Genomic DNA, 26,605 nt, shown 5'->3' with positions numbered 1-26,605 from the left:
GTCCCCGTGTGATTCAAGTTCCACCCGTTTTTTGTATACAGATCACCCCTGCCCCTATATGACCACATGTGGCCAGCCATTCTGCCTACAAGTGGAAGAGTCAGGTATCTCTGGTCCCACCGTTGCCAGCATTGCTGCTACTGAAAGATTCCACCCTTGGTTTAAGGTGCTGACCCTCCCACTATCAGGGAACAGTGTCAAGAAATAGATTTAAATTTGGTGGTGTCAATCTGGCCATACTGCAAAAAGGTTACGAGGTAATAGCAATCTGTTTTACACCCTTCCAAATGCTCTTGACCATTGATGACAGGGTACAGTGGAAAACTAATTGCCTATTCATTATCGTCTATTTTGCTTACTACCGATTTCACCCCAGTAAGGCTAAAAGGATCAAGCACAGATTTAAAATCTTTGTTAAAAAACAGACAAAAGTGATTGACAATTACAAAATTAAAATAAAACACTACAAAGGTGAAAGAACCTTAGATAGATGAATTAACATTATTAATATCGTATTTACTGATCTATTTGTATCATTAACATAACATTTTATAGATTTGAGTTATTTCCAATGCTATAAAACTTAACAGCAGTCTTTGCTGAGTTTTTAAATATCGCACCTTACGTACACTATTAATCTTATGGACCAATTATACTGTAATTGTTATGCGAATACAATGAGTCACATCAACAGTAAAAGAACTGGTGATATATGTATCTTGCTGCATTGAGTTTGGGTAAGTGGTGCATATTTTGAAAGTTCTGTAATGTTACAATGCTTTGAAATTAAATTGCGTCTCCAGCAATTATGCTCCAACCTAAGAGAACTCACAAAAGAAAAACTTTTTGGTGCTGGCATGGAGATAAATGATTCCCTGCTCCTCGACTAGCTTCAAAGTTGACTGGTAAATGTACATGAATCGATTAAACTTGAGATACGGGCAGACTCCCCTGCCTGACTCACAAAGAGAAGCTTGCCGAACAACTAGTCCTACTCCTCACTGGAGACTGTGCATTGTTTCGACAGAATTCGGGCTCAAACTAATATCTGCGGTTCAGTAAAATCTTGAGAAAAGAAGTGACAATAGACTGATTATTAAACATCGACCAATGCATTAAAGCACTGAATACCACTTTCTCTAAATAACTGAATAATCTATGAATCATTTGCCACTTTGTGGGTAGAGTTACAATATCATCCGCACGTATACAAGTTTAATGAAAATGGTATATTGCAGCTTAAACGTGAATAATCCTCTTTTTATGAAATTTACGACTCAGAGCACTGAAATTGATAAAATTTGCTGCAAAATTACTCAAGACTAGAATATTTCAAAGCACATAAAAAATTCCCAGGGTGCAGAGAATGTCATAATACCAATCAGCGGTTGGGCTAAAATGATTGAGTTCTTTTTAAGTGGCAGAAGACCAGCAAGAGAAAAAAAAAGAGCTTTTTTTTTGTCTTGTGGAGGCAGGGAGCTGAAGTGAAAACATTATTTAAATTCTGATTGCACACGCAAGCTGAACTAGCTGCATCCTTGCAACCCTAAGCACAGCCCCAAGGGAAGATGCTCTACTGACAAATTAATACCTTAGAGAAAAGATCAGAATGGTGGCAATGAACTCATTTCTTCCTCCCAGTAATAAAGAATGGCTTTTTTTTCCCTTTACCAATCGGTGATTGTTGCCATGGCGACTTGGACTTACCTCATTGCTTCGTGTAGTGCTCCTCGCTCACTGAGAGTGGTGTGTTTGATGTCATCAAAATTATTCTCCAGCTTCTCATAGCTCTGGAATAAACCAGGTAAAGACATTTTTTTTCCCCCTGTAAGTGTTTACTTTCATATCCACATATTAAAACAGACCCTTTTTTTGTGTGTGGAAGCAACGTACTCTTGTCAAGTGCTCCAGTTGCATAATCAAAACTGACATTATAAACCTGCCAAAAAGTCAATCTTATTCACAATGTGGTTGTCATGGAAATCTTATCACTAACTCGCCATGTATGAGAGGGGATGCACACAAGAAGCGAGCCACGCGGATATCTGATTGCAAACACCCCATCCTAATACAAACCTTAACATGCAAAACATTAAAAACAACATTTATGCTCTGCTTACTTTTTATTTAAATAGTTTGCCTTCCCCCCCCCCCTCGCCAAGGCATTTGTCTGGTAACTTGCAAAGACTAGCTGCTTCTGAATAAGTATTTGTACTCTGGGAAAGATATAAATATCTTGAGGACCAGATAAATCACAGAAATCTAAAAGATAAAGTAAACAACAAAAAAAGCCCCTACAACAGCAGTGATTATGTCTTCCACCCTGTTTAGAATATCAGGATAAAAGAGGTTTAAAAAATGTCAGGTATTTATAAATCCCCACACAGATGTCGCCTTGTTCATCCTTGAATTCAGTTTTTTTTTAAAAAAAAGAGCAGAAACAAAAGAAAATTTGCAAGATTTTGGATAAGTGAAAGGGAAAGTGGAATCAAGATATGTGGCACAAAGGATAAACCTTGCAAGTCACTGAATGGGGTGGGGAGGGGGGTGGGTGGGAGAAGTAACATCAGCAAGAGAAAGGAACGGCACATTTAACAAAAAACACTTCAAAAGCAGAAGAAAGCAAAACATGTGAGGCCACGGCTAGGTCACGGTGAATTCAGAATAATTTGTGGAATATTCAAGGTTTACTGCACCTCCTCCTCCTCACCCTCCACCACCGCTTGGGCGACACTGGATGAATTGTTGCACTTGTTTGTATATTGCTGAATCATGGCTTGCCATGAATTGTACACAGCAATCACAATGACCTGCGGCATCTGGCTTATCACTGTATTCATAATAGAAAAATGCTCCCAATCTTATTCTCTTCATCTTTACTGGAACATAAACTTGACTTCCATTAACCCAAGCAACCGCCAAACAAAAATAGAAGCATGTTCGCCATCTCCACGTTCATTATTCACCGAAGGTCAGGTGAGGCAGAAGGCTTTGCAATCAGCAGAGAATTTGGAATTCAGTAAGGGCTCCGATACAGTTCCTCTGGGTAGGCTCGAAGGGAAAACAAATCAGTAAAAAAAAAACAATATTTTATCATGGTTACAATGGATGATTATACAGTTATCGTCTTTAGCCTGGGGGAATGTTACATGTTATTCCACAGAGGTCTGATTTGGGATTTCCATTGGATTAACATGGATTAGAGTCATACGTCGGAATTCTACCGCCCTGCTTGCCATGGAATCGAAGCGGGCAAGGGGGTGGACAACAGAAATATCCGTTGACCTTGGGCCTCGCTCGAGCGAGGCCGTAAAATCCTGCCCACACAGATTTACAGCACAGAAAGAGACCCTTCAGCCCATCACATCCGCACTGGCCATCAAGCACCTATGTATGCTAATCTCATTTTTTTGTGAGGCAAGGGAATCAAACGCAGGAGTAGATGGGAATGCGGAATTCAAAGCAAAAACAGACCATGATTGTATTGAATGGTGGAGCAGGTTCGAGGGGCCAAATGGCCTACTTCTGCTCCTATTTCATCTGTTCGTATATGTGATGACCAAACCGTCCTGCTCAAACACTGCTTTACTGTCATCTAGTTAGGTGGGTCTCTACTCACGCGATTCCATCGTTATCTATCCAGTCATAGTCAGAGAATCGCCTGCAAATGCAGGAATGAGATAGAGAATCTGGTGAACTAGTGCAGCAACAATAATCTCTCCCTCAATGTCAACAAAATGAAGGAGATTGTCATTGACTTCAGGAAGCGTAAAGGAGAACATGCCCCTGTCTACGTCAACGGGGATGAATTGGAAAGGGTCGAGAGCTTCAAGTTTTTAGATGTCCAGATCACCAACAACCCATCCTGGTCCCCCCATGCCGACACTATAGTCAAGAAAGCCCACCAACGCCTCTACTTTCTCAGAAGACTAAGGAAATTTGGCATGTCAGCTACGACCCTCACCAACTTTTACAGATGCACCATAGAAAGCATTCTTTCTGGTTGTATCACAGCTTGGTATGGCTCCTGCTCTGCCCAAGACCACAAGGAACTACAAAAGGTCGTGAATGTAGCCCAATCCATCATGCAAACCAGCCTCCCATCCATTAACTCTGTCTACACTTTCCGCTGCCTCGGCAAAGCAACCAGCATAATTAAGGACCCCACGCACCCCGGACATTCTCTCTTCCACCTTCTTCCTTTGGGAAAAAGATACAAATGTCTGAGGTCACGGACCAACCAACTCAAGAGCAGCTTCTTCCCTGCTGCTATCAGACTTTTGAATGGACTTACCTTGCATTAAGTTGATCTGTCTCTACACTCTAACTATGACTGTAATGCTACATTCTGCACTCTCTCATTTTCTTCTCTATGAACGGTATGTTTTGTCTGTATAGCGCATAAGAAACAATTCTTTTCACTGTATGTTAATACATGTGACAACAATAAATCAAATCAAATCATCTTCCAGTCTCACACTGTTACCTCAAGTGATCCTCAAAATCCATTCTTCGCCGCACCTTCCAAATTATTCCTCTCTTACATGTTGCCTTTTGGGGCATAAACAACACCTAGCTCTACCTTACCACCAACTCTCTCAATTTCCCAATTATCCTCTACATTATAAGTCTATTTGTTTGACATCTAATAGTGTATGAGCAAGAATCTCCTCAAATTAAACACTGGAAGACCAAAGCTCTCTTCACCCAGCCACAAGCTCCATTCCCCAGTCTCCAACTTCTTCCCCTTTTATGCAAAGTCTGAGGCTGAATCTGACTGTTCCCAAACCCCGTGTCATATTTCATCCTCAGATGAGATTCTTACCACCTATCAACATCATCAATAAAACAACGTATCTCTACCTCTATGATATTGCCGGACTGTATCCCTCACTGTGCTCATCTCCTGCTAAAACCCTCCGTTATTACCTCTATTAACTATTCTAACTGTCCAGGCTGACCTTCTACCCTCTGTCAGCTCGAAGTCATCCAAAAGTCTGCTGCCCGTGTTACACACACCAATGGTTTAATTTAATAAGGGTGGAGAGAGGGCCAAAATCCACACCAAAAGCTGGCAGCACCAGCCCAACCCGATCTCTGGGAGCTTCAAGGGTCCCCAATTGGCAGTGGGAACCCTGTCACCAGGGCTGCCAGCTCCACGAGGGACATTTCATTCTAGGACTTGCCCCAGAGAGGCCAAAACCCCACCCCCAAGAGCTGCCAACCAGAGGTAACACCAGTTGCTGCCAGCAAGTCACTTGGGCCTTCACCAGGGATCCCAGTGGTATCTCTGGAGAACGGTAAGTGAGGGTAGGATGGGAGGTCGCAGGGAAGAGGTCAGCTACAAAGTGGGGCGGGGGTGGGGTCAAAAGATAGGGCTTACACAGGGTCCCTCTTTTCCAATGCTGATTCCTCGATCAGGCACAGAGTTCCTTTAAACAAGGTACCCTTCCCTACTAGGCCACAGGCAAACCCAAAAGGAGTTGGGGGTGGGTGGTAGGAACAAATCATGAAGGAAACATAACTAAGTTAGATAAAATTTGCCTTCACCCTCCTCAGAAGAAGAATCCATCACATGCCATTGCTTCAGTACCAACAGTGGAGATGAAGCCACTTAGTAGCCCCTAATTGACCTCTGGGCCAGGACACCATCCAGAGCCTTCCTGTCCCAGTGTGGGAGATGGCAGGGTCCCCACCTGCACAATCAAACAGCCCACCCCCCGCTGTCTCTTAACTCACCTCTGGCAGGGAGGGATCGAGCATTGAACTCCACTCCAAGTTCACCCATCACCCTGTGCACACTGGCTTCCTTTGCTCATAATCGAGTAACATCTTGATTTAAAAATTTTCATCCTCGTTTTCAAATCTCTCCAGACCCTTGTCCCTCTCTTTCCCTGTAACTAATTCCTGGCTACTTGAGCGTCCCTGGTTTTAATCGCTCCGTCAGTGGTGCCTTCCGCCACTAATGCCATATGCTCTGGAATTCCCTACCTAAATCTTACCATCTCTCTTTCACGCTGATCTCCTTTCAGACATTCCTTAAAAACTATCTCTTTAACCGAGCCTTTTGGTCAGCTGCTGTAATGCCTCCTTCTGTTGCTTGAAGTCAAATTTTGATTTGTGATGTCCCTGGAAAGTGCCTTGGGATGTCAAAGTCGATATACCAATGCAAAATTGCTGCTGCAAATGTGCTAAGAGTTATGAGCACCATGGTTACATTTGTAGATGACATGAAGCTTGTGAAAGTGCTAGGTTGCAAAGCTGAACAGCAGAAGCTGCAGGAGATTCTGAGGCCACTTGGGGAGTAGACAGACAGGAGGCAGAGGGAATTAAATGCAGAGAAATGCAAAGTTCATCACACTGAGGCCAAAAATATTTGGAAGAGATGATAATCTGGAGCGGGTGGGCGGGTGGGATGAGCAAATCATTAAGGAAACAGAACAGAGTAAGAGAAAATTTAAATTTGAAAATGTGTCGCAATTGTTATCTGTGAATTGGCTGCTCTGGACTGAAAATTATAATCATAGAATCGCTACAGTGCAAAAGAGGCCATTCAGCCCTGCAATTCTGCACCGACTCTCTGACAGAATATTTTATCCAGGCCCTCTCCCCTGCCCTATCCCTGCAACCCTACACATTTCCCATGGCTGATCCACCGGACCTACACATCTTGGAACACTAAGGGGCAATTTATCATGGCTAGTCCACCTAACCTGGACACCTTTGGGCTGTGGGAGGAAACCCATGCAGACACAGGGAGAACGTGCAAACTCCACACAGACAGTGATCCGAGGCCAGAATTGAACCCGGGACCCTGGAGCTGTATGCCAGCAGAGCTAACCACTGTGCCACCGTGCTACCATAATGCCTGTTTATTTTAAAGTGCTAAAAATCACTTTGTTTTTTATTTAACATGGCATAAAGGTACTCTCAAAACGCTGAGGTCAATGGGAGCAGAAAGAGTGGGTTATGGATGGAGGGATGTCGTCAAAGGAATAGCCAGCCCCTCCCCAGTGCTCCAATGACAGGAGGCACACCGATGATCATGACCTTTAGAGGTCAATCACTAAATTTCTCAGGAAGCATACTCAGTGCAACTATCTTCAGTTGCTTCACTAATAACCTTCGCTCCATTCAAAAAGCAGCACAGGAATTGAGAAAAAGGGTAAGGAATATAAGAAAAACAGTTCTCCATCTACCATCATTGTGAAGTCATATTTTCTACAAGGTCTTCAGCAGTTCATAGGGCAGCACGGTGGCACAATGGTTCGCACTGCTGCCTCACAGCGCCAGGAACCCGGGTTCAATTCCAGCCTTGGGTGACTGTGCGGAGTTTGCACGTTCTCCTCGTACCTGTGTGAGTTTCCTTGGAGTGCTCCGGTTTCCTCCCACAGTCCAAAAATGTGCAGGTTAGGTTGATTAGCAAAGCTTAGTGTCCCAGGATGTGTAGGTTAGGGGAGATTTGTGGAGTAATTATGTGGGGTTACAGGGTTAGAGTCTGGGTGGGATATTGAGTCGGCGTAGACTCAATGGCATGAATGGCCTACTGCTGCACTGTAGGGATTCTATGATTGTATGAACTAGAGATTACAGGCTAGAATGTGTTGTCTTGCCAATTGTTTTTTTTAAATAAAGGAATTTTCATAGCACATGTTATTGAAAGCTATAAATATAAGCAATGCATTTAACAGCCAGGGTCACTTACTTTTATGAAAGCCATTTTGATTTGGGAGGTTGGGAATATAAGCAGTCATGGTTCTGGGTATGGGAGCAGCAGAGTACTCCCATTGTGAGTTCTGGGCTCTTTTCAGTAAGGTTAATAGGACTGTGAAACAGAGCCAGTAACACAGACCAAAATCTAAATTAATATATCGTTAAGGGAACAAATGCAGAGATCAAAGGCAAGATGTTGCGTAAGACACTACGGACTGGATTTTTCTCAAATCGGGATGATTTGGGTGTCCTTCAGACATTCCTGACCCCATTTCCCTGGTTTCCAATTATCCAAATGCCTTTTAAGGGCGTGGGCAGGTTCGGGTCAAAAGTCTGCACTCTCAAACTGGCTGGCTCCATTGCGGGAATAGGCAGGCCTAGTCCTCCGCAATTCTCTTGGAGTCAGACTAGGTTTTCAATGAGTCGTGGTTCAAGACATAGGGGGGGACCTTATAAAGGTAACTTAAAAGGCCATCCTGATACCGCCCATGCCAAGATATCCCCACACAAACACACACACACTCTTATTGCTCCTCATGCCCCCAAATAGTATGCCCACCAACCAACCCCAATGATTCATGCCCCCCCATGCCAGGCTCTGGCACTTCCATGCCCATTCAATGACTATACACTGTATAGAACCAATTATCTCTATAGCCAACCCTATACTACATAAAAAATATATATTTTGTCAAGTCATTCATTGATAGCTTTCCACTTCCTTAAAAGAAAATCTATTTTTTACTGCAGGGCAATAATTTACCACAGCGTCAATGGCCCAGCCCCCTTAACATTTGGATAGCAGAAATTGCAAGCAGTGAAACCGCTTCATCTTGTAAATAGACTTGTGAAATTGACAGCAGAGACCAGGAAGCCAGAGTTTTCAGCAAGCAATATATTCTCTAGAATTCAGGCATTTTAGTACTCTAATGGATATCTGGGGTGGGTTTTTCCAGCTGCACTCACCCTAAGGATGGAAAATCCCGCCCAAGGTCAATGGATCTTTGCATGGTCTGTGTCCCGGACGCTACAATTCCCGTGGTGGGTGGTGCGGTAAAATTCCACCCATGGTCTCTGAGTGAAGAATACATAATGAAGCTTAGCTGAGAGCCATCAGTCTGTTTAACACCTGACAGTTCTGTCCCCCTGATCTCCTCTGTCAATTCGACAACACTTACAAAGGATAAAGAGATTACAAGTGCTTGCAGATTCAGCGATTAAAACTTTAATGGGTCTGAAGGATTGACATTGTAGTAAATAGGAATTTTTTGAACTAAGTAAGTTTATCAATGAATGATTTTTTCAAGTTTTGTGTTCCACATATCATACTTTCACTGTACAGTTCATGGGTTCTATATAATGTATAGTGGGTGAATTTGGTATGGAAGTGTCATATTTGGGATGGAGATATGAAAGGCCATGACATAGGATATCTGGCACTACAACAGCCATTTGGCCCAACCAGTCTATGCCAGTGTCTATGCTCCATTTGAGTTTCCTTCCATGGGAAGTGTTAATTTAAAACGCATTAAATTCCCCTCTCACCACCCACCCATAAACAAGAAGGTGTTTTGATTTATTTCTCTCTTTATAAGCGGTGGCGTATTTCCCCCAAACTCTCAGTTTTTGTGTGACCTGCTTTTCTAGTCATAACTTCACAGCTAACTTGAGTTAGGATGAACTCAAAGGTTTAGTTTATTTGCACAAACTCAAAATGCAGAAGAAGTGTCGCAACATTGCTTCCACATGTATAGTAAAATGATGGATAGGGACAAGAAAGATTTATAGTACAGAGACCACATCTACGATCCAAAGTCCAAAATCAACATCCAATGAGATATTCCTTCACAGAGTTTGGTGGGTTAAGAGCCGATGCTACATAATTCACTCTTCCTGTGGTGTTGCCTTCACATGATGAGATGGACATGCTGAAATAAATCAGTCTTTTAGGCAATGGCACAGAACTTCTAACAGAAGCGGGGTAGATGGGGGACATGGGTGGAATTGTCCCATCCCGCCCACCATGGGAAATGTATCGGGTGGAGACATGGACAATGCAAAGGTCCATTGAACTTGGGTGGGATTTTCCGGTCTTGGGGTGAGCACGGCCAGAAAATCCTGCCCCTTGTGTTCAACCTGGGCCAAAGTTCATTTGTTAATCTAACATCTAACTGACTAACATCTGTTAGTCAAATGTTAAACAGCAGACTAAGCATTGCAGTTCAGTAAGACTAAATTACTGGCTCCACAAGCCAGAGGCCCACATGAATCCCACAGTTCCCCATTGTCTTTGACAAAGGACATGTGGCTCTTGTCTGGGGACTTAAGATTGTCAAATGTCTCAAACATGAAGAATTGAAAGGATGTTTTCACGGCCCTTTGTCTTAGCAGACAAGCAGACTTCCATTGGCCAGCCTGGGTCATGAAAAGCAAACAGCCTTTGCATAGCTCTCTTTGAATTTGGCCTGTGTAACCCATTGGTGGCTTCCCAGAGATGCTGATGTATGAATTTCCCCTGATACTGCCAAGCACAGAGACATAGGCTGGGCCCATGGCGTGTTTTGCGGCAGCAGAGGTGGTCTGCCATTGGCTGGATCTTCTGGTCCTGCAGCGGTCAACAGGGTTTCCCATTGTAAGCAGACCCCCAGCCCACCATCAAGGAACCCGCAGCGGGGATTTGCCAATGGCGGGAATGGAATTTGCCAGCAAATTACAGTCATAGATTCAGCCATTTTAATGATCTCTGTCTGGATTTAAGTTTTTAGAAATAGCAATGAGCATATCTCAGTATATTTTATAAATAATATACAAGGCGAGCTCTTAGACCCTCAAAATCTGGTGTTGGATTTCTTGGTGACCATTCCATAATGACGGCCTCTAGTTATGCCGTTCCCCACAAGAAGAAACACTCTCTCTGTACGACACTCTTCTCAAAATCTTGCCTAATTTTACAGATCTCTATTAGGCCACCCCTCAGCACTTTGTTTCCAAAAGACGAAACAGAATCCTTTCCTGATACGTATACCCACACATTTCTAGTATCATTCTTGTAAATCTTCCCTGGAATGCCTCTTTATTCTTTTTATAATGTGACCAGCACCACACTTAGTACCTTCCCCATGTTTGGTCCTACCAAGTTCAACATTTGTCTTTTACTCATAATGCCAAGGTGGCTGGCAAACAGAAAGTTCAGAGAAGAAAGTACAGTAAAGCAGCAAAAGGGGAGGTGCGTAAATGTAAGAAAGAGTGCAGAAGAGATTTACTAGGATGCTACCGGACTTGATGGTTTGGGTTATAAGGAGATGCTGGATAGACTGGGACTTTTTTCTCTGGAGCGCAGGAGGCTTAGGGGGGGATCTTATAGAGGTCTATAAAATAACGAGGGGCACAGATCAGCTAGATTGTCAATATCTTTTCCCAAAGGTAGGGGAGCCTAAAACTAGAGGGCATAGGTTTAAGGTGAGAGGGGAGAGATACAAAAGGGTCCAGAGGGACAATCTTTTCCACACAGAGGGTGGTGAGTGTGTGGAACAAGCTACCAGAGGTAGTAGTAGAGGCGGGTACAATTTTGACTTCTAAAAAGTGTTCAGACAGTTACATGGATAAAATAGGTATAGAGGGATATGGGCCAAATGCGGGCAATTGGGACTAGCTTGAAAAAAAAAGGGCGGCGTAGACAAGTTGGGCCGAGGGGCCTGTTTCCGTGCTGTAAACCTCTATGACTCTATGATGGTGTAGCGGTATTGTCGCTGGAATAGTAATCCAGAGACCCAGGGCAATGCTCTGGGGACTGAGGTTCAAATCCCACCATGGCAGATGGTGAAATTAGAATTCAATAAAAATCTGGAATTAAAAAGTGTACTGATAACCATGGAATTGTTGTCAATTGTTCCATCTGGTTCACTAATGTCCTTTAGGGAAGGAAATCTGCCATCGTTACCTGGTCTGGCCTACATATGATTCCAGATCCACAGCAATGTGGTTGACTCTCAACTGCCCTTAGGGATGGGCAATAAATGCTGGCCCAGCCAGAGATGCCCACATCCCATGAACGAATAAAAAAAAAATGCTACCTGGTGACTAGAGCATGGAAATGTCGGCAGCTTGGGAAGAAGGGTTTAATTTGGGAATTGCACAGTCACAGGCCTTTGTCACTTTATTTTAGCCACAAAGAGTGGACTGCTTGAAACTCCTGCAATGCCACCCACAGGATTCGAGGCCATATTAAATGTAAGTCGACAGTTGGTGTCGAAAACATCAGCAGGGAATTGTTAATCAGGACACTATTTACTGATTTTAATCATTTATATTTACCATGTAGAACATCTTTTCCAAAATGTTCAGATCTATCAAAGTTTTCTGAGGACATGAAGCCAAAAGTCCCAGCCCCCCCCCCCCCCCCCCCCCCCCCCCCACCCCCCCCCCCCTCCTGGGAAATAAATTCTTTCTGAAACATTTAGTATACCAACATTCTATACCAACTTATGCAATTGTGTGTCCTTTGTCAAACCTGTAAACTATGGCTCTTGCTAGTGACATTGTTTGCATCTCAGTGGTACGATTGCTGGTTCTCCAAAAGAAAAGGATAATCTTTTAGATTTCCTGGTCTTTGAAAAGCCTAACCTTGGTAAAGACTCATTTTTCACAATGTCATTATGTCTGACCATTATTTCCAGCTTTATCTCCCTTGGCTCTCCCATTCTTCAAAAAATGCATGAATGTCAAAGACGGGCTGCCTGATTCAGTGATTTTTTTTTAAACGCCATAATACCAAGGCATTGATAATCCTTAATCCAGATTATTAATTGAATATTGCAATCTACAATGTCTTAAGGAAGTATTAACTGTCTTAAGGGAGGAAACAAATCTTTTTTAGGGTTTGGAATGGACTGTCTGATAGGTTGGCAGATACGGATTCAATTGTAGCATTCAAAAGGGAATGGAACAGAACAAAGTACATAGAGACATAGAAAATAGATGCAGGAGTCGGCCATTTGGGCCTTCGAGTCTGCTCCACCATTCAGTTTGATCATGGCTGATCATTGAATTCAACATCCTGATCCCACCTTCCTCCCTATATCCCTTGGTGCCTTCAGCCCCAAGAGCGAAACCTAATTTCTTCTTGACCTCAGGTACAGGGCTACGGGGAAAAAGACTGGGGAGTGGGACTAACTAGATTGCTCAGAGTCATGACTGCACACATTGCAAAAGGCTAGTTTGCAGGAACAGCAAGTAATTAGGAAAGCGAACTGAATGTTATCATTATTATAAAAGTAAAATACTGCAGGTGCTGGAATCTGAAACAAAAACAGAATAATGCTGGAAAATCTCAGTGAGTCAGAGCTGATGAAGGGTCATCTAGACTCGAAACGTTGGCTCTATTCTCTCTCCACAGATGCTGTCAGACCTGCTGAGATTTTACAGCATTTTTCTGTTTTTGTTCTCATTTATTGTTGGGGGTGGGGGAATTGAATACAGAAGTAAGGAGGTTATGCTTCAGTTCTGCAGAGTTTTTGTGAGATCGCATCTAGAGAATTGTTTACAGTACTGCTCACCTTGATGGGGCAGCACGGCGGAGCAGTGGTTAGCACTGCTGCCTCACAGGGACCCGGGTTCGATTCCCAGCTTGGGTCACTGTCTGTGTGGAGTCTGCACGTTCTACCCTTGTCTGCGTGGGTTTCCTCCGGGTGCTCTGGTTTCCTCCCACAGTCTGAAAGACGTGCTGGTTCGGTGCACTGGCCGTGCTAAATTCTCCCTCAGTGTACCCGAACAGACGCCGGAGTGTGGCGGCTCGGGGATTTTCACAGTAACTCCATTGCAGTGTTAATGCAAGCCGACTTGTGACACTAACAAATAAACTTAAAACTTTGAACTTATCCATGGAAGATGTGTTGGAAGCAGCTCAGAGAAAGTTCCCAGACTAACAGCTGAAATGGGCGGATTGTCTTAAGAGGAAAGGCTTATCCACTGGAGTTTAGGAGAGTAAGAGGTGACCCTGAAGGGTCTTGACAGGGTGGATGTGGAAAGGATGTTTCCTTTTGTGGCAGAATCTAGGAATAGGGATCATTGTTTCAAAATAAGCGGTTGCTCATTTAAAATGGAGATGAGGTGAAATCTTTTCCCTCAAGAGCGTTGAGAGTCTTTGAACTCTCTTCCTGAAAAGGTGAAGGAAGCGGAAACTGACTATTTTTAAGGCGGAGATGGATAATTCTTGGTCAGCAAAAGGGTCCTAGATTATTAGGGGGAGGCAGGATGCAGATTTGAGGTTACAATCAAATCAGCCATGATCTTATTAAGTGGTGGAACAGGGCTGAGGGGGCGAATGGCCGACTCCTGCTTCTTATGCGGCATGGTGGCAGAGTGAGTAGCACTGCTGCCTCACAGCGCCAGGCTTGGGTCACTGTCTGTGCAGAGTCTGCACGTTCTCCCCATGTCTGCGTGGGTTTCCTCCGGGTGCTCCGGTTTCCTCCCACAGCCTGAAAAACATGCTAGTTAGGTGCATTGACCAAGCAAAATTGCCCCTTAGTGTACCCGAACATGCGCCAAGGTATGGCAACTAGGGGATTTTGACAATAACTTCAATGCAGTGTTAATGTAAGTCTAGTCGTGACACTAATCAATAAACTTAAACTTATCCATAGGTTCATATGCTGTAATATTCAATGATCCATAAGATGAAGTAGCTAGTTAATGTGTTAATCAGAAATAAGGGGTAGGGTTTTCCCACCCTCCCCGCCAGCGGGATCTTCTGATTCCGCCAACAGCGCACCCCTACTACGAGTTTCCCAGCGGTGCCGGGTGGATTCAATGGGGAATCCCACTGACATCAGCAGGACCAGTAGATCCCGCTGCTGGCCAATGGCGGTCTGTCATTGAAAAGCATGCCGCGGGGGGAGGGTTGGCAGAGAATCCCTCCCAACATCACAAAAGCAACAAAGGACATAACTGAAATAGGAACCAAATTCATATGGACCATTAAAATATTGTCACAAAGCAGTAAATAAGTAGGAGTTAACGGAAGTTTTCTGTACTGGTAGCAAATGCTCCATACCAAAACTGTGATAACTTCAGCCAGGCTAATGAGGTTGGCTTACTGGAGTATGAACTACCTGATGAGTCTTTTATTAATGTTTTGTTTGCACTTCTGCCCCAAGCTCATGATCTCCGGGCACCTGGTGCGGAGAGGGGCGGGTCGGGAAGGCGACCACCTCGTGAACCTGCTCCTAGGCCTGGCGAAACGCGCCATCAATAGATCCAGGCAGCGGGCGATCGACGGGGTCGTCCATCCTGACTGTCTGCCCCTCTACCGCGGCTACGTTTGTGGCCAGGTGTCCCTGGAGAGGGAGCATGCGGTGTCCACGGGCGCAGTTGACGCCTTCTGCACCTGTTGGGCACCAAAGGGGCTGGGGTGTATTATCGACCCCGATAACCACATTATGATTTAATATCTTAAGTTTCCTTTCGACTTTGTTTTTTGTTCGGGCTGTTCCCCCTCCTTTTGGGGAGCTGCCCCTTTTAATTTGTCCCTAAGTTAATTTGCGTTTGTTTATTTGGTTGGATCGAAAGAGATACCTGATGAGTCTTTTATTGATGTTTTGTTTGCACTTACATAAGAACATAAGAACATAAGAAATAGGAGCAGGAGTAGGCCATCTAGCCCCTCGAGCCTGCCCCGCCATTCAATAAGATCATGGCTGATCTGACGTGGATCAGTACCACTTACCCGCCTGATCCCCATAACCCTTAATTCCCTTACCGATCAGGAATCCATCCATCCGCGCTTTAAACATATTCAGCGAGGTAGCCTCCACCACCTCAGTGGGCAGAGAATTCCAGAGATTCACCACCCTCTGGGAGAAGAAGTTCCTCCTCAACTCTGTCTTAAACCGACCCCCCTTTATTTTGAGGCTGTGTCCTCTAGTTTTAACTTCCTTACTAAGTGGAAAGAATCTCTCCGCCTCCACCCTATCCAGCCCCCGCATTATCTTATAAGTCTCCATAAGATCCCCCCTCATCCTTCTAAACTCCAACGAGTACAAACCCAATCTCCTCAGCCTCTCCTCATAATCCAAACCCCTCATCTCCGGTATCAACCTGGTGAACCTTCTCTGCACTCCCTCCAATGCCAATATATCCTTCCTCATATAAGGGGACCAATACTGCACACAGTATTCCAGCTGCGGCCTCACCAATGCCCTGTACAGGTGCATCAAGACATCCCTGCTTTTATATTCTATCCCCCTCGCGATATAGGCCAACATCCCATTTGCCTTCTTGATCACCTGTTGCACCTGCAGACTGGGCTTTTGCGTCTCATGCACAAGGACCCCCAGGTCCCTTTGCACGGTAGCATGTTTTAATTTGTTTCCATTGAGATAGTAATCCCATTTGTTATTATTTCCTCCAAAGTGTATAACCTCGCATTTATCAACGTTATACTCCATTTGCCATATCCTCGCCCACTCACTCAGCCTGTCCAAATCTCTCTGCAGATCTTCTCCGTCCTCCACACGATTCACTTTTCCACTTATCTTTGTGTCGTCTGCAAACTTTGTTACCCTACACTCCGTCCCCTCCTCCAGATCATCTATATAAATGGTAAATAGTTGCGGCCCGAGTACCGATCCCTGCGGCACGCCACTAGTTACCTTCCTCCAACTGGAAAAACACCCATTTATTCTGACTCTTTGCTTCCTGTCGGATAGCCAGTCCCCAATCCACTTTAACACACTACCCCCAACTCCGTGTGCCCTAATCTTCTTCAGCAGCCTTTTATGGGGCACCTTATCAAACGCCTTTTGGAAATCCAAAAACACCGCATCCACCGGTTCTCCTCCATCAACCGCCCTAGTCACATCTTCATAAAAATCCAACATGTTCGTCAAGCACGACTTTCCCCTCATGAATCCATGCTGCGTCTGATTGATCGAACCATTTCTATCCAGATGCCCTGCTATCTCCTCTTTAATAATGGATTCCAGCATTTTCCCTACTACAGACGTTAAGCTGACCGGCCTATAGTTACCCGCCTTTTGTCTCCTTCCTTTTTTAAACAGCGGCGTAACATTAGCCGTTTTCCAATCAACCGGCACTACCCCAGAATGCAACGAGTTTTGATAAATAATCACTAACGCATCCACTATTACTTCTGACATTTCTTTCAATACCCTGGGATGCATTCCATCCGGACCCGGGGACTTGTCCACCTTCAGTCCCATTAGTCTACCCAGCACTGCCTCTCTGGTAACATTAATTGTATTAAGTATTTCTCCTGCTGCCAACCCTCTATCGTTAATATTTGGCAAACTATTTGTGTCCTCCACCGTGAAGACCGACACAAAAAACTTATTTAAAGACTCAGCCATATCCTCATTTCCCACTATTAACTCCCCCCTCTCGTCCTCCAAGGGTCCAACATTCACTCTAGCCACTCTATTCCTTTTTATATATTTATAAAAACTTTTACTATCATTTTTTATATTAATTGCTAGCCTAGCTTCATAGTCTATCCTTCCTTTCTTTATCGCTTTCTTAGTCTCTCTTTGTTGTTTCTTAAATTTTTCCCAATCACTTGTTTCTCCACTATTTTTGGCCACTCTGTACGCAGCTGTTTTTATTTTAATACTCTCCTTTATTTCCTTTGTTATCCACGGCTGGTTCTCCCTTTTCTTACAATCCTTGTTTTTTGCTGGAATATATTTTTGCTGAGAACTGAAAAGGATCTCCTTAAAAATCCTCCACTGTTCCTCAGCTATCCTACCTGCCAGCCTGCTCTCCCAGTCTACCTTAGCCAATTCATCCCTCATCCTATCATATTTCCCTCTGTTCAAACAGAGGACACTGGTTTGGGACCAAACTTTCTCCTCTTCCATCTGAATCAGAAATTCGACCATATTGTGGTCACTAGACCCAAGAGGGTCCTTCACAATAAGATCCTTAATTCTACCTACCTCGTTACACAATACCAGATCCAAAATAGCTCGTTCCCTCGTCGGTTCCGTAACATGCTGTTCAAGGAAACTATCCCGACAGCATTCTAAGAACTCTTCCTCCATTCCACCCTTACCGACTTGAGTCTGCCAGTCAATGTGCATGTTGAAGTCCCCCATGATTATTGCCGTTCCGTTTTTACACGCATCCCTTATCTGCTTGTTTATAGCCCTCCCTACCTCAACATTATTATTTGGGGGCCTATATACCACACCTACTAGTGTCTTTCTCCCTCTACTATTCCTCACCTCTACCCATAATGATTCCACGTCTTGTTCCTCAGACCCTATGTCATCCCTCAGTACTACCTTGATATTATCTCTTATTAATAGCGCGACCCCACCACCTTTTCCTTCCTGTCTATTCTTCCTAAACGCCTGATACCCCTGGATATTCATCTCCCAGTCCTGGTCACCTTTCAGCCACGTTTCTGTAATGGCCACTAGATCGTACCCACTCGTGCTGATTTGCACCATCAACTCATTTACCTTGTTCCGAATGCTTCGTGCATTCAGGCAAAGTGTCCTTATTCCAGCTTTTATCTGGACCCGCTTTGATGAGTCGCGAACACCCTCTCCCTCTACTCCCTTATCTAAATTACCGCCTTCATTCACTTGCACCCTCTCCTCTACCATTAATTTTGTAATTCCCCTTACCCCTGCATCCTCCCCCCAATCAATTAGTTCCTTGCTCCTAGTCAACTCTTCTAGCTCCCCTCCCACTTCAGTCCCATGCTCCTGATCTACGGGCACCTGGTGTGGAGGGGGGCGGGTCGGGAGGGCGACCTCTTCGTGAACCTGCTCCTGGGCCTAGCGAGACGTGCTATCAACAGGTCCAGACAGCGGGCGATCGACAGGGTCGTCCATCCTGACCCCTCTACCGCGGCTATATTTGTGTCCAGGTGTCCTGAGAAAGGGAGCATGCGGTGTCCACGGGCACAGTTGACACTTTCCGTGCCCACTGGGCACCGCAGGAGCTGGGGTGTATTATCAACCCCGATAATCACTTTTTGGTTTGATGTTTTAAGTTTCCTTTCGACTTTGTTTTTGGTGCGGACTGTTCCCCCTTTCTTTTGGGAAGCTGTCCCTTTTACTTTGTCCCTAAGTTAGTTTGAGTTAGTTTATTACGTTGGTACCTTAAAAGAGATACCTGATGAGTCTTAATTGATGGTTAAATCAGGGAGCCTCATGCTCCCTATTTAAAGCAGGTGTGTCAGACTCCCAGCTTGCATTCAGCAGGGAGCAATTGGAGAGCTGGCTGTGTACAGATATATGATTTAAATAAAGTAACTTGGTGACGGGACTTCCGCCTCCGTGGAGTTATTACAAAAACATAAGAACATATAAACAGGCTTCAGTAGGGGGATGAAAAACAAATGAAATTCAATATAACAAAGTGTGATATGGCTCATTTGGTAAGTGAAATAAGGAACCTATTTAATCCCAGATAGGCATTGAGGTAAAAGGAGCAAAGAGATCTGGGAATATGGATGTGAATAAATTGTTGAATGTAGCAATAGGAGGTCATAAGGCCAGAAAATGTGTAAACTCCCACTCTGTCCTCTTGTCCATTCACCATTTCCCTCGGCCTGCCAGTGGCAGCCATGCCTTCAACCATCTGGCCCCAAAGCGTTAGAATTCTCTAAAATTCTCTGCCTCTCCACTCCCTTCTCCTCATTTAAAACCCTCCTTAAAACCAAACATTTAAACACTCATCCAAATATCTCCTCCTTTTGGCTTGGTGCCAAATTCTGTCGAATTATGCTGTGGTGAAACCTCTTCAAATATTTGTTTACAGTAAAGGTGCAAGTTCTTGTTAACTGTAAGCATTATAAAGCAGCCCAATGATGTGCAGGCCTGCTAAATTGCCCCTTGGTGTCCCAAGATGTGTAGGTTAGGAGGATTAGCAGGATAAATATGTAGGGTTACGGGGATAGGGTCTGGGTAAGATGTTCTGTTGGAGAGTTGGTGCAGACTCCATGCGCAAAATGGCCTCCTTCTGCATTGTAGGGAATCGATGATTCTATGGTTCCAATGGCTAGAGTTGCATTGACCTGAGATCATCTTCATATTGCAATTGTACAATTTTTTTTAAAAGCTTTTATTTGTTAGTGTCACAAGTAGGTTTACATTAACGCTGCAATGAAGTTATTGTGAAAATCCCCCGGTTGCCACATTCCATGGGTACACTGAGGGAGAATTTAGCATGGTCAATGCACTTAACTAGCATGTCTTTCAGACTGTGGGAGGAAACCGGAGCACCCGGGGTAAACCCATGCAGACATGGGCAGAACATGCAAACTCCACAGAAGCAGTGACCCAAGCTGGGAATCGAACCCGTGTCCCTGGAGTTGTGAGGCAGAGGTGCTAACCACTGTGCTTGTCAGCAGTTAATCATCCCTGGATTAATTTGGTTTACGCAATTATATTCAAATTGGGTGCTAGGTGTCAGCAAACCCAGCCAGTTTGATATAATTCTCACAGGTCAAAGTAGAAAATCACGTGTGTGGGAATAAAGGAGATAGGAAATAAAAGGTTAGTTAAAAGGATAGCATCTATTAAAATCACGTGGAATAATTTCTTCCAATTACATTTCAATTGTTCCATGTTTATATGTATGAAAAGGTGAAAAAAGTACTCAATGGGTTGATGATGATTTTGTACACAGAATACAAGTTTTGTGACTGCAACATTTCCACATCAATATGCATAAGCAACATTTCAAGAGTTCCTCTTTGATTTTTATAATGTAAAGTGAGCAGTCACAGATGTTGCATAATCTGCCAGCATAATGAAGGAACAACATGGCAGCATTAAACATCTTCATTTCCCTTCAATGTGCGGGATATGTTTTGCATCTATTCTACTTTTCCCACTCTAGACATTATGGTACCCAAACCTTTTACAATACATAAAATTACTTGGAATTTACAGTACAGAAACCAGCCATTCATCCAGCTGGGCTGTGCCACTGTTTATGCTCCACATGAACCTTCTCCCACCTGAATTTGTTTGATCTTTGTAACACATCCTTTTAGTGATTAGATTTGATTTATGATCGTCACATTGGCTTACAGTGAAAAGTAATGTTTCTTGTTCGCTATACAGACAAAGTACTGAGAAGGAGAGAGTGCAGAATGTAGTGTTACAGTCATATCTAGGGTGTAGAATATATGGTAGGTCCATTCAAAGGTCTGATGGCAGCAGGGAAGAAGCTGTTCTTGAGTCGGTTGGTTACAGGTCCTCAGACTTCTGTATCTTTTTCCCCGATGGAAGAAGGTGGAAGAGAGTATGTCATGGGACACGGACGTTGCTGGCTGGCCAGCATTTATTGCCCATCCCTAGTTGCCCTTGGAGGGCAGTTGAGAGTCAACCACATTGCTGTGGATCTGGAGTCTCGTGTAGGTCAGACCAGGTAAAGATGGCAGATTTCCTTCCCTAAAGGACATTGGTGAACCAGATGGCTTTTTCAGACAATCGACCATAGTTTCATGATCATCAGTAGATTCTTAATTCCAGATTTTTAAAAATTGTATTCAAATTCCACCATCTGCCATGGTGGGATTCGAATCCTGGTCCCCTGAACATTAGCTGATTTTTCTGGATTAATAAATCCAGCGATAATACCACGAGGCAATCACCTCCCCATAAATGGCAGCTATTGCTGTAAAAAGCAGGCATATCCAGCCTTCCCCTCAGACATATTGATGTTCCTTCACTGTCACGGGGTCAAATTCCAGAAATTCCCACCCTAACAGCACTATGAGTGTACCTACACCACAGGGACTGCAGCGGTTCATGAGGCAACTCACCACCTCCTTCGGACAGGATGGGAAATAAATGCTGCCCGAGCTCACATCCCATTAATGAATTTTAAAAAAAACTTCAGCACCAGTATTTCTGAAGAAGTTGGGCTCAGAAGGTCTGGCAAGTAATGCGGAGCAGCATCAGGACATGGAGCAGTCTGAGTGGAGTCAAACTACAGGAACTACCTTATATTTACTGCCCTTAGTTTTGAACTCCCCAACAATGAATTCCTCTCTAGATCTCTCCCTGCACACCTCTTTATCTAAAGACCTCGTAGTCACGTTGTAGTGTTCTCTTTTCCAAAGAGCAGAATACCAATCTGTTCACTCACTTCTGATACTTGTATCCTCTCAGTTCCGATAACATCGTTATAAATCATCTTTTATACTTGAACCTTTGCTTTTTGTAAGATGGGTCATCTTAGTCCCAGTTCCCAATGCTTCCAAACATAACGTTGATATAGAAGTACGCTTTTATGAACACACAGGATAGTAAACTCAACAACCTTACTTATAATTAGTTTAGTTTCTGGTATTACCTTATACTTCTACAAGATCTCTCCCCCCTCCCATCCATGGTAAGCCATAAAGCAACATCACACCTTGGGGGAAATGTTACAAGTCTGCTTCCATTAACACTGCAATGAAGTTATTGTGAGAATCCCCTAGTCGCCACACTCCGGCGCCTGTTACACTGAGGGAGGATTTAGCACGGCCAATGCACCTAACCAGCATGGGCACGATCTTACCGCCCACTCACGCCACAGTCCTGCTGCTGTGAAGACGGAGAATTTGGCGACAAGCCAAATCTCCGTACACTGCAGCGGGATGGGAAAATCCCGCTGGTGTGAACGGTCGGAAAACTCCAGCCCACATCTTTCAGACTGTGGGAGGAAACCGGAGCACCCAGAGGAATTTCACGTGGACATGGGGAGAATGTGCAAACTTTGCACAGACAGTGACCCAAGCTTGGAATCGAACCCGGGTTCTTGACACTATAAGGCAGCAGTGCTAACCACTGTGCTACCGTGCCCCAAGATTAAGCATCTAAAAAAAACTTATCAAAGTGACAAACACCTTCAATATTGCGATTTTGTTTTCTGGCTAATCCTACAATTAATTTTGAAAATCCTCAGTCATTTTCTCAGGAGCACAGGCTATTGCATATTTTCATAGCCGTCTTCAAATAAGACACAATTAGAAGCAATCATTTTCCTTAAATAAAGTAATACTGACAAGGGGGTAAAACGCTTCAGCAGCTGAAACAGGTCGCATTCAGTTTTAATGGGACTTCTGATCACATGGCTTTGAAAGAATTACCCCCAGAATCAACACGGGAAATACTGACCTCCAAAAATGGTTCAGGTGGGAGGTTAAAAAGCAAGGGACAGAAATTTTTTGGATGAGAATGAGGCAGGCGGATGCACAACGTTGCGTTGCTGACGAGCAAATCGGTCTCACGGCATCACGCTGCCCACAGACCGTATTCCCAGAGTGCGATTGTGGATGGAAGGACTATCCACGCACAAGCAGCAGGTGACCAATTAAGGTAAGGTTAAGGCCAATTATCAGAGGCAGGTTGGAATTGTCCAGATGCCCTGCAGGCTCCTCAAGGCCAGGCCAGCTGCCTTGAGGGACCTCTAAGTGACAGACCAGGGTGGAGGTGGGTATCACTCCTGGCAGGCTTAAAGTTACTCTTCATTTCTCTGGCTGCAGCTGATTCCTGGATTACTATATGGTGGGGCTCACCCCTCTACAGTATTAGCCTGGCGCCTATAAAATATCACCCTCCGGCCACTAATTGGCCAATTTAGGGAAAAGTCAGTGCTCGGACCCCCACCAGGCTATGACCAAAAACCCTGCCCCAGAAATTTGGTACAAAAATCTAACTAGCCTTAAAACCAGCCACTTGGTTTTTACAGAGCCAGGGTAAGGTTTAAGTGATGAATTTTTTTTTAATTCATTCATGGGATCTGAGCATCACTGGCTGGACCAGCATTTATTGCCCATCCCTGTGGGCATTTAACCACATTGCTGTGTGTCTGGAGTCACACGTAGGTTAGACCAGGCGAGGGTAAGGGCAACAGATTTCCTTCCCTCGAGGACATGAATGAATCAGATCGGTTTATCCAACAATCGACAATGGTTTCAGGGTCATCATTAGACTTTTAATCCCAGATTTTTATTGAATTCAAATTTCACCATTTGCCATGATGGGATTCGAACCTGCGTCCCCAGAGCATTACCCTGGGTCTCTGGATTACTAGTCCAGCAACAATACCACTAAGCCACCGTCTCCCCTGGAGCAGGTATGGTAATTTGAAGACTTCAATGAGGCTGCATGCCTTCACTTTGACACAGTAAGGAGTCTCACAACACCAGGTTAAAGTCCAACAGGTTTATTTGGTATCATGAGCTTTTGGAGCGCTGCTCCTTCATCAGGTAAGTGCCTTCATCAGGAACTTACCTGATGAAGGCCAAATAAACCTGTTGGACTTTAACCTGGTGTTGTGAGACTTTTCACTGTGCCCATCCCAGTCCAACGCCAGCATCTCCACTTCATTTTGACAGCATTTCTACTTTTAAGCACACAAGGTCAAGTTTCCTTGGCCTTAGGGAAACCCAATGGGTGGAAGGAAGCAAAAAGTTTTGAATCCATGAGGTAAATGTTTTTACAATACTGACTGTGGGCCAGGGGAAAAAGGGGAGTTTTCCTCTCAGCTCCTAAGCTACTTAACTACCACCACCCACTCCACAACAATCTGCTCTTCCACCCGATTATCAGATCCCTATTATTTGTTCCCTCTGTAGTTAGGCACCTCCTTCCCAACTAGCAAACTTTCCTTTAATCTTTCAATCAGGTTTCGTATAGACAAAATAATGCGAACATGGAAATTGGGGGAACAAACTTTTGTGTTTCACAGTAGCCCTTGCTGCCTATGAGTGCACATTAGGACAATGTGATAGACTTGATTCAACAGTCCAAGTTTATATGTCTTTGAAATCGGCCAGAAAATGTTAGCTGGCAAAACACTTCCACAATATACGAGATCCAGTTTCATCAATCTGTACTTAGGATAGTTCAGAAAAATATAGGGGGCGATTCTCCCAGGAGACTCCAGCTGTTTCGCGGGCCCCCCACTGGGCGCCACGGCCTCCGTGAGCCTCCGGCAACTGGGTTTCCAGCGCCGTCAGCTGCGTGCTAGAAAACTGCACGGAGCTGAATAATTCATGCACATGCAATCTAAATAAAACTTAAATCCCATTAGCGGGCCCAGGACTGAAGTCTCCGGGCCCACTGGCGTTTCCCCCCTCCCTCCAGGAGTGGTTCACTCCAGCAGGATTTAGTGCAGCTCTCCACTTGCGGGCGCTAGCGGTCTGACCCTGTTGGAATGAAGGGTGAGCAATTGAGGCTCCCCAGAGGGTCAGGGGCCGGGTGGGGGGTAGTGCCCCAAGGCAATGCCAGCCCGGCCGTGCAAGCCTGGGCCCCGTGGCACTGCCCAAGGGGCAAAGTGCGAATGCCCCAGGAGCACCTTGGCACTGCCCAGGGGGCATCAGGCAGGACCAAGGGGTGGGGCTAATGGGCGGAGCCTCATGGGCGTGGGGCTGTGGGTGGCGATCGGTGGGGTGGGTGTCCCACTGCCACTCTGCATTTCAGCTGAGTAACTGGGGGAGGGAAGCCAGCGATTTGGGGGGGAATGGGTCAGTCTGCTGGGTAGGTGGGGGAAGGGTCGGGGCTGCAGGGGGCAGGGGTCGGGGTTAGAGTTAAGCTAGCCCAGACATGTTCGGAGGATCAGCGCTTGGGCCGTGCGGGGGGCAAGGGGGGGGCGGGGCGGGGGGGGATCACACGGCCAGCGATGTGGGGCTAGCCAGCAATTGAGCTGGCCAGCAATCGGGAGGCTGGCAGTGCATGCTACTGCGCCGATCTCAGCGCTGACAAACTGGCGCATGCGCAGTGGCCCAATCAGCACTCTGCTGCTGGCTTCTCCAGCGGGAATAGGCCCCACCCACAGCTTTTTGGGCTGATTTACGCTGTGCACAGAGTGTGGGAGATTCATCTTGAAACTCCTGCTGGAAAAACCCATGAGATTTACTCCAGTTTTTTACGTGAATTCAACACTTAGAATTTTTACACACACAGGTGCACACATGTATATATACATATACACACACAAACACACATATACACATGCACACACACACACGTACACGTAAACATGCAGACACACACGTATACACACCAACACACACACACACGTATACACACCAACACACACACACATTTATTTTCAAACACAGAGGGAGAAACAATTTCAATTACCTGAAATTTATAGAGAATTTCACTTTACAGACAACGCATGAATAACCCAAACTCTCCTGGAAAAATGTTTGATTTTAGTCTCCATTCTATTTAGGTTTTATATGAATTTCAGTATTCAGTGATGTTTATTTTGGTAGACAATCAATCAGTCATGTTTGTTTTCACAAGAGAACAGTACAACAGCACTTGTTTAGTAATTTTCCCACTTTGAATTCAAGGAATCGCCAGAGGCGCTAATGTCTGTTCTGATTTTCACCTCAAAGCAATATTGAGTTCAGTCGCTTCACTGCAGTAAATTGCAATCACCTAGTTCTGAATCAATGTACACATGTCTCTCATAAATGAAAATCAAGACCTTTGTAACGTCCTTTGGGTTGCAAGCAACCATTATGTCACTGCCAGTTGGACTAACACAATCTAATGAGGATGTCTGCATCGTCCATTGGATTTGAAGCACAGACAAGAATCTATTCCACAGGATCAATATGCCATTCAGTTCTGGAATTTAATACCAAAATGAATGTGTTACAGTAAAAAATAAACAGATTCCACAACCACAAGGACCCTTCTACATGATGTCAGTGTACTCGTTATTATTCAGCCCTTATGTGGATGTAACAGATTAAAGAATGAATATTTTTATATGAATGCTTTGAACATCTCTTCCTCCGAAAATAGCTGGCATTGTGATTGGCTTCATCTCCTCAGGCCTTCGACTGTCCATTTCTACTTCAAAACTGACATAGTCACTTCCCTCCCCCTACCCACCCACCCTA

General features: G+C 44.6%; 1 protein-coding gene across 1 annotated transcript in view; it reads right to left on the bottom strand.

Moving 5' to 3' along the window:
- Positions 1 to 26,605, bottom strand: part of LOC144497479 (dihydropyrimidine dehydrogenase [NADP(+)]-like) — a 760,900-nt gene that overhangs the window by 590,982 nt on the left and 143,313 nt on the right. The window contains exon 3 of the mRNA XM_078218814.1: positions 1,708 to 1,790. Within this exon, the coding sequence (XP_078074940.1) occupies positions 1,708 to 1,790 (83 nt within the window). The remainder of the gene's footprint in view (positions 1 to 1,707; positions 1,791 to 26,605) is intronic.

This window comes from Mustelus asterias, chromosome 8 (assembly GCF_964213995.1).
Source record: "Mustelus asterias chromosome 8, sMusAst1.hap1.1, whole genome shotgun sequence".
Taxonomy (NCBI): Eukaryota; Metazoa; Chordata; class Chondrichthyes; order Carcharhiniformes; family Triakidae; genus Mustelus; species Mustelus asterias.
Note: the sequence above shows the minus strand (reverse complement) of the source record. Positions and strands in the feature narration are given on the sequence as shown.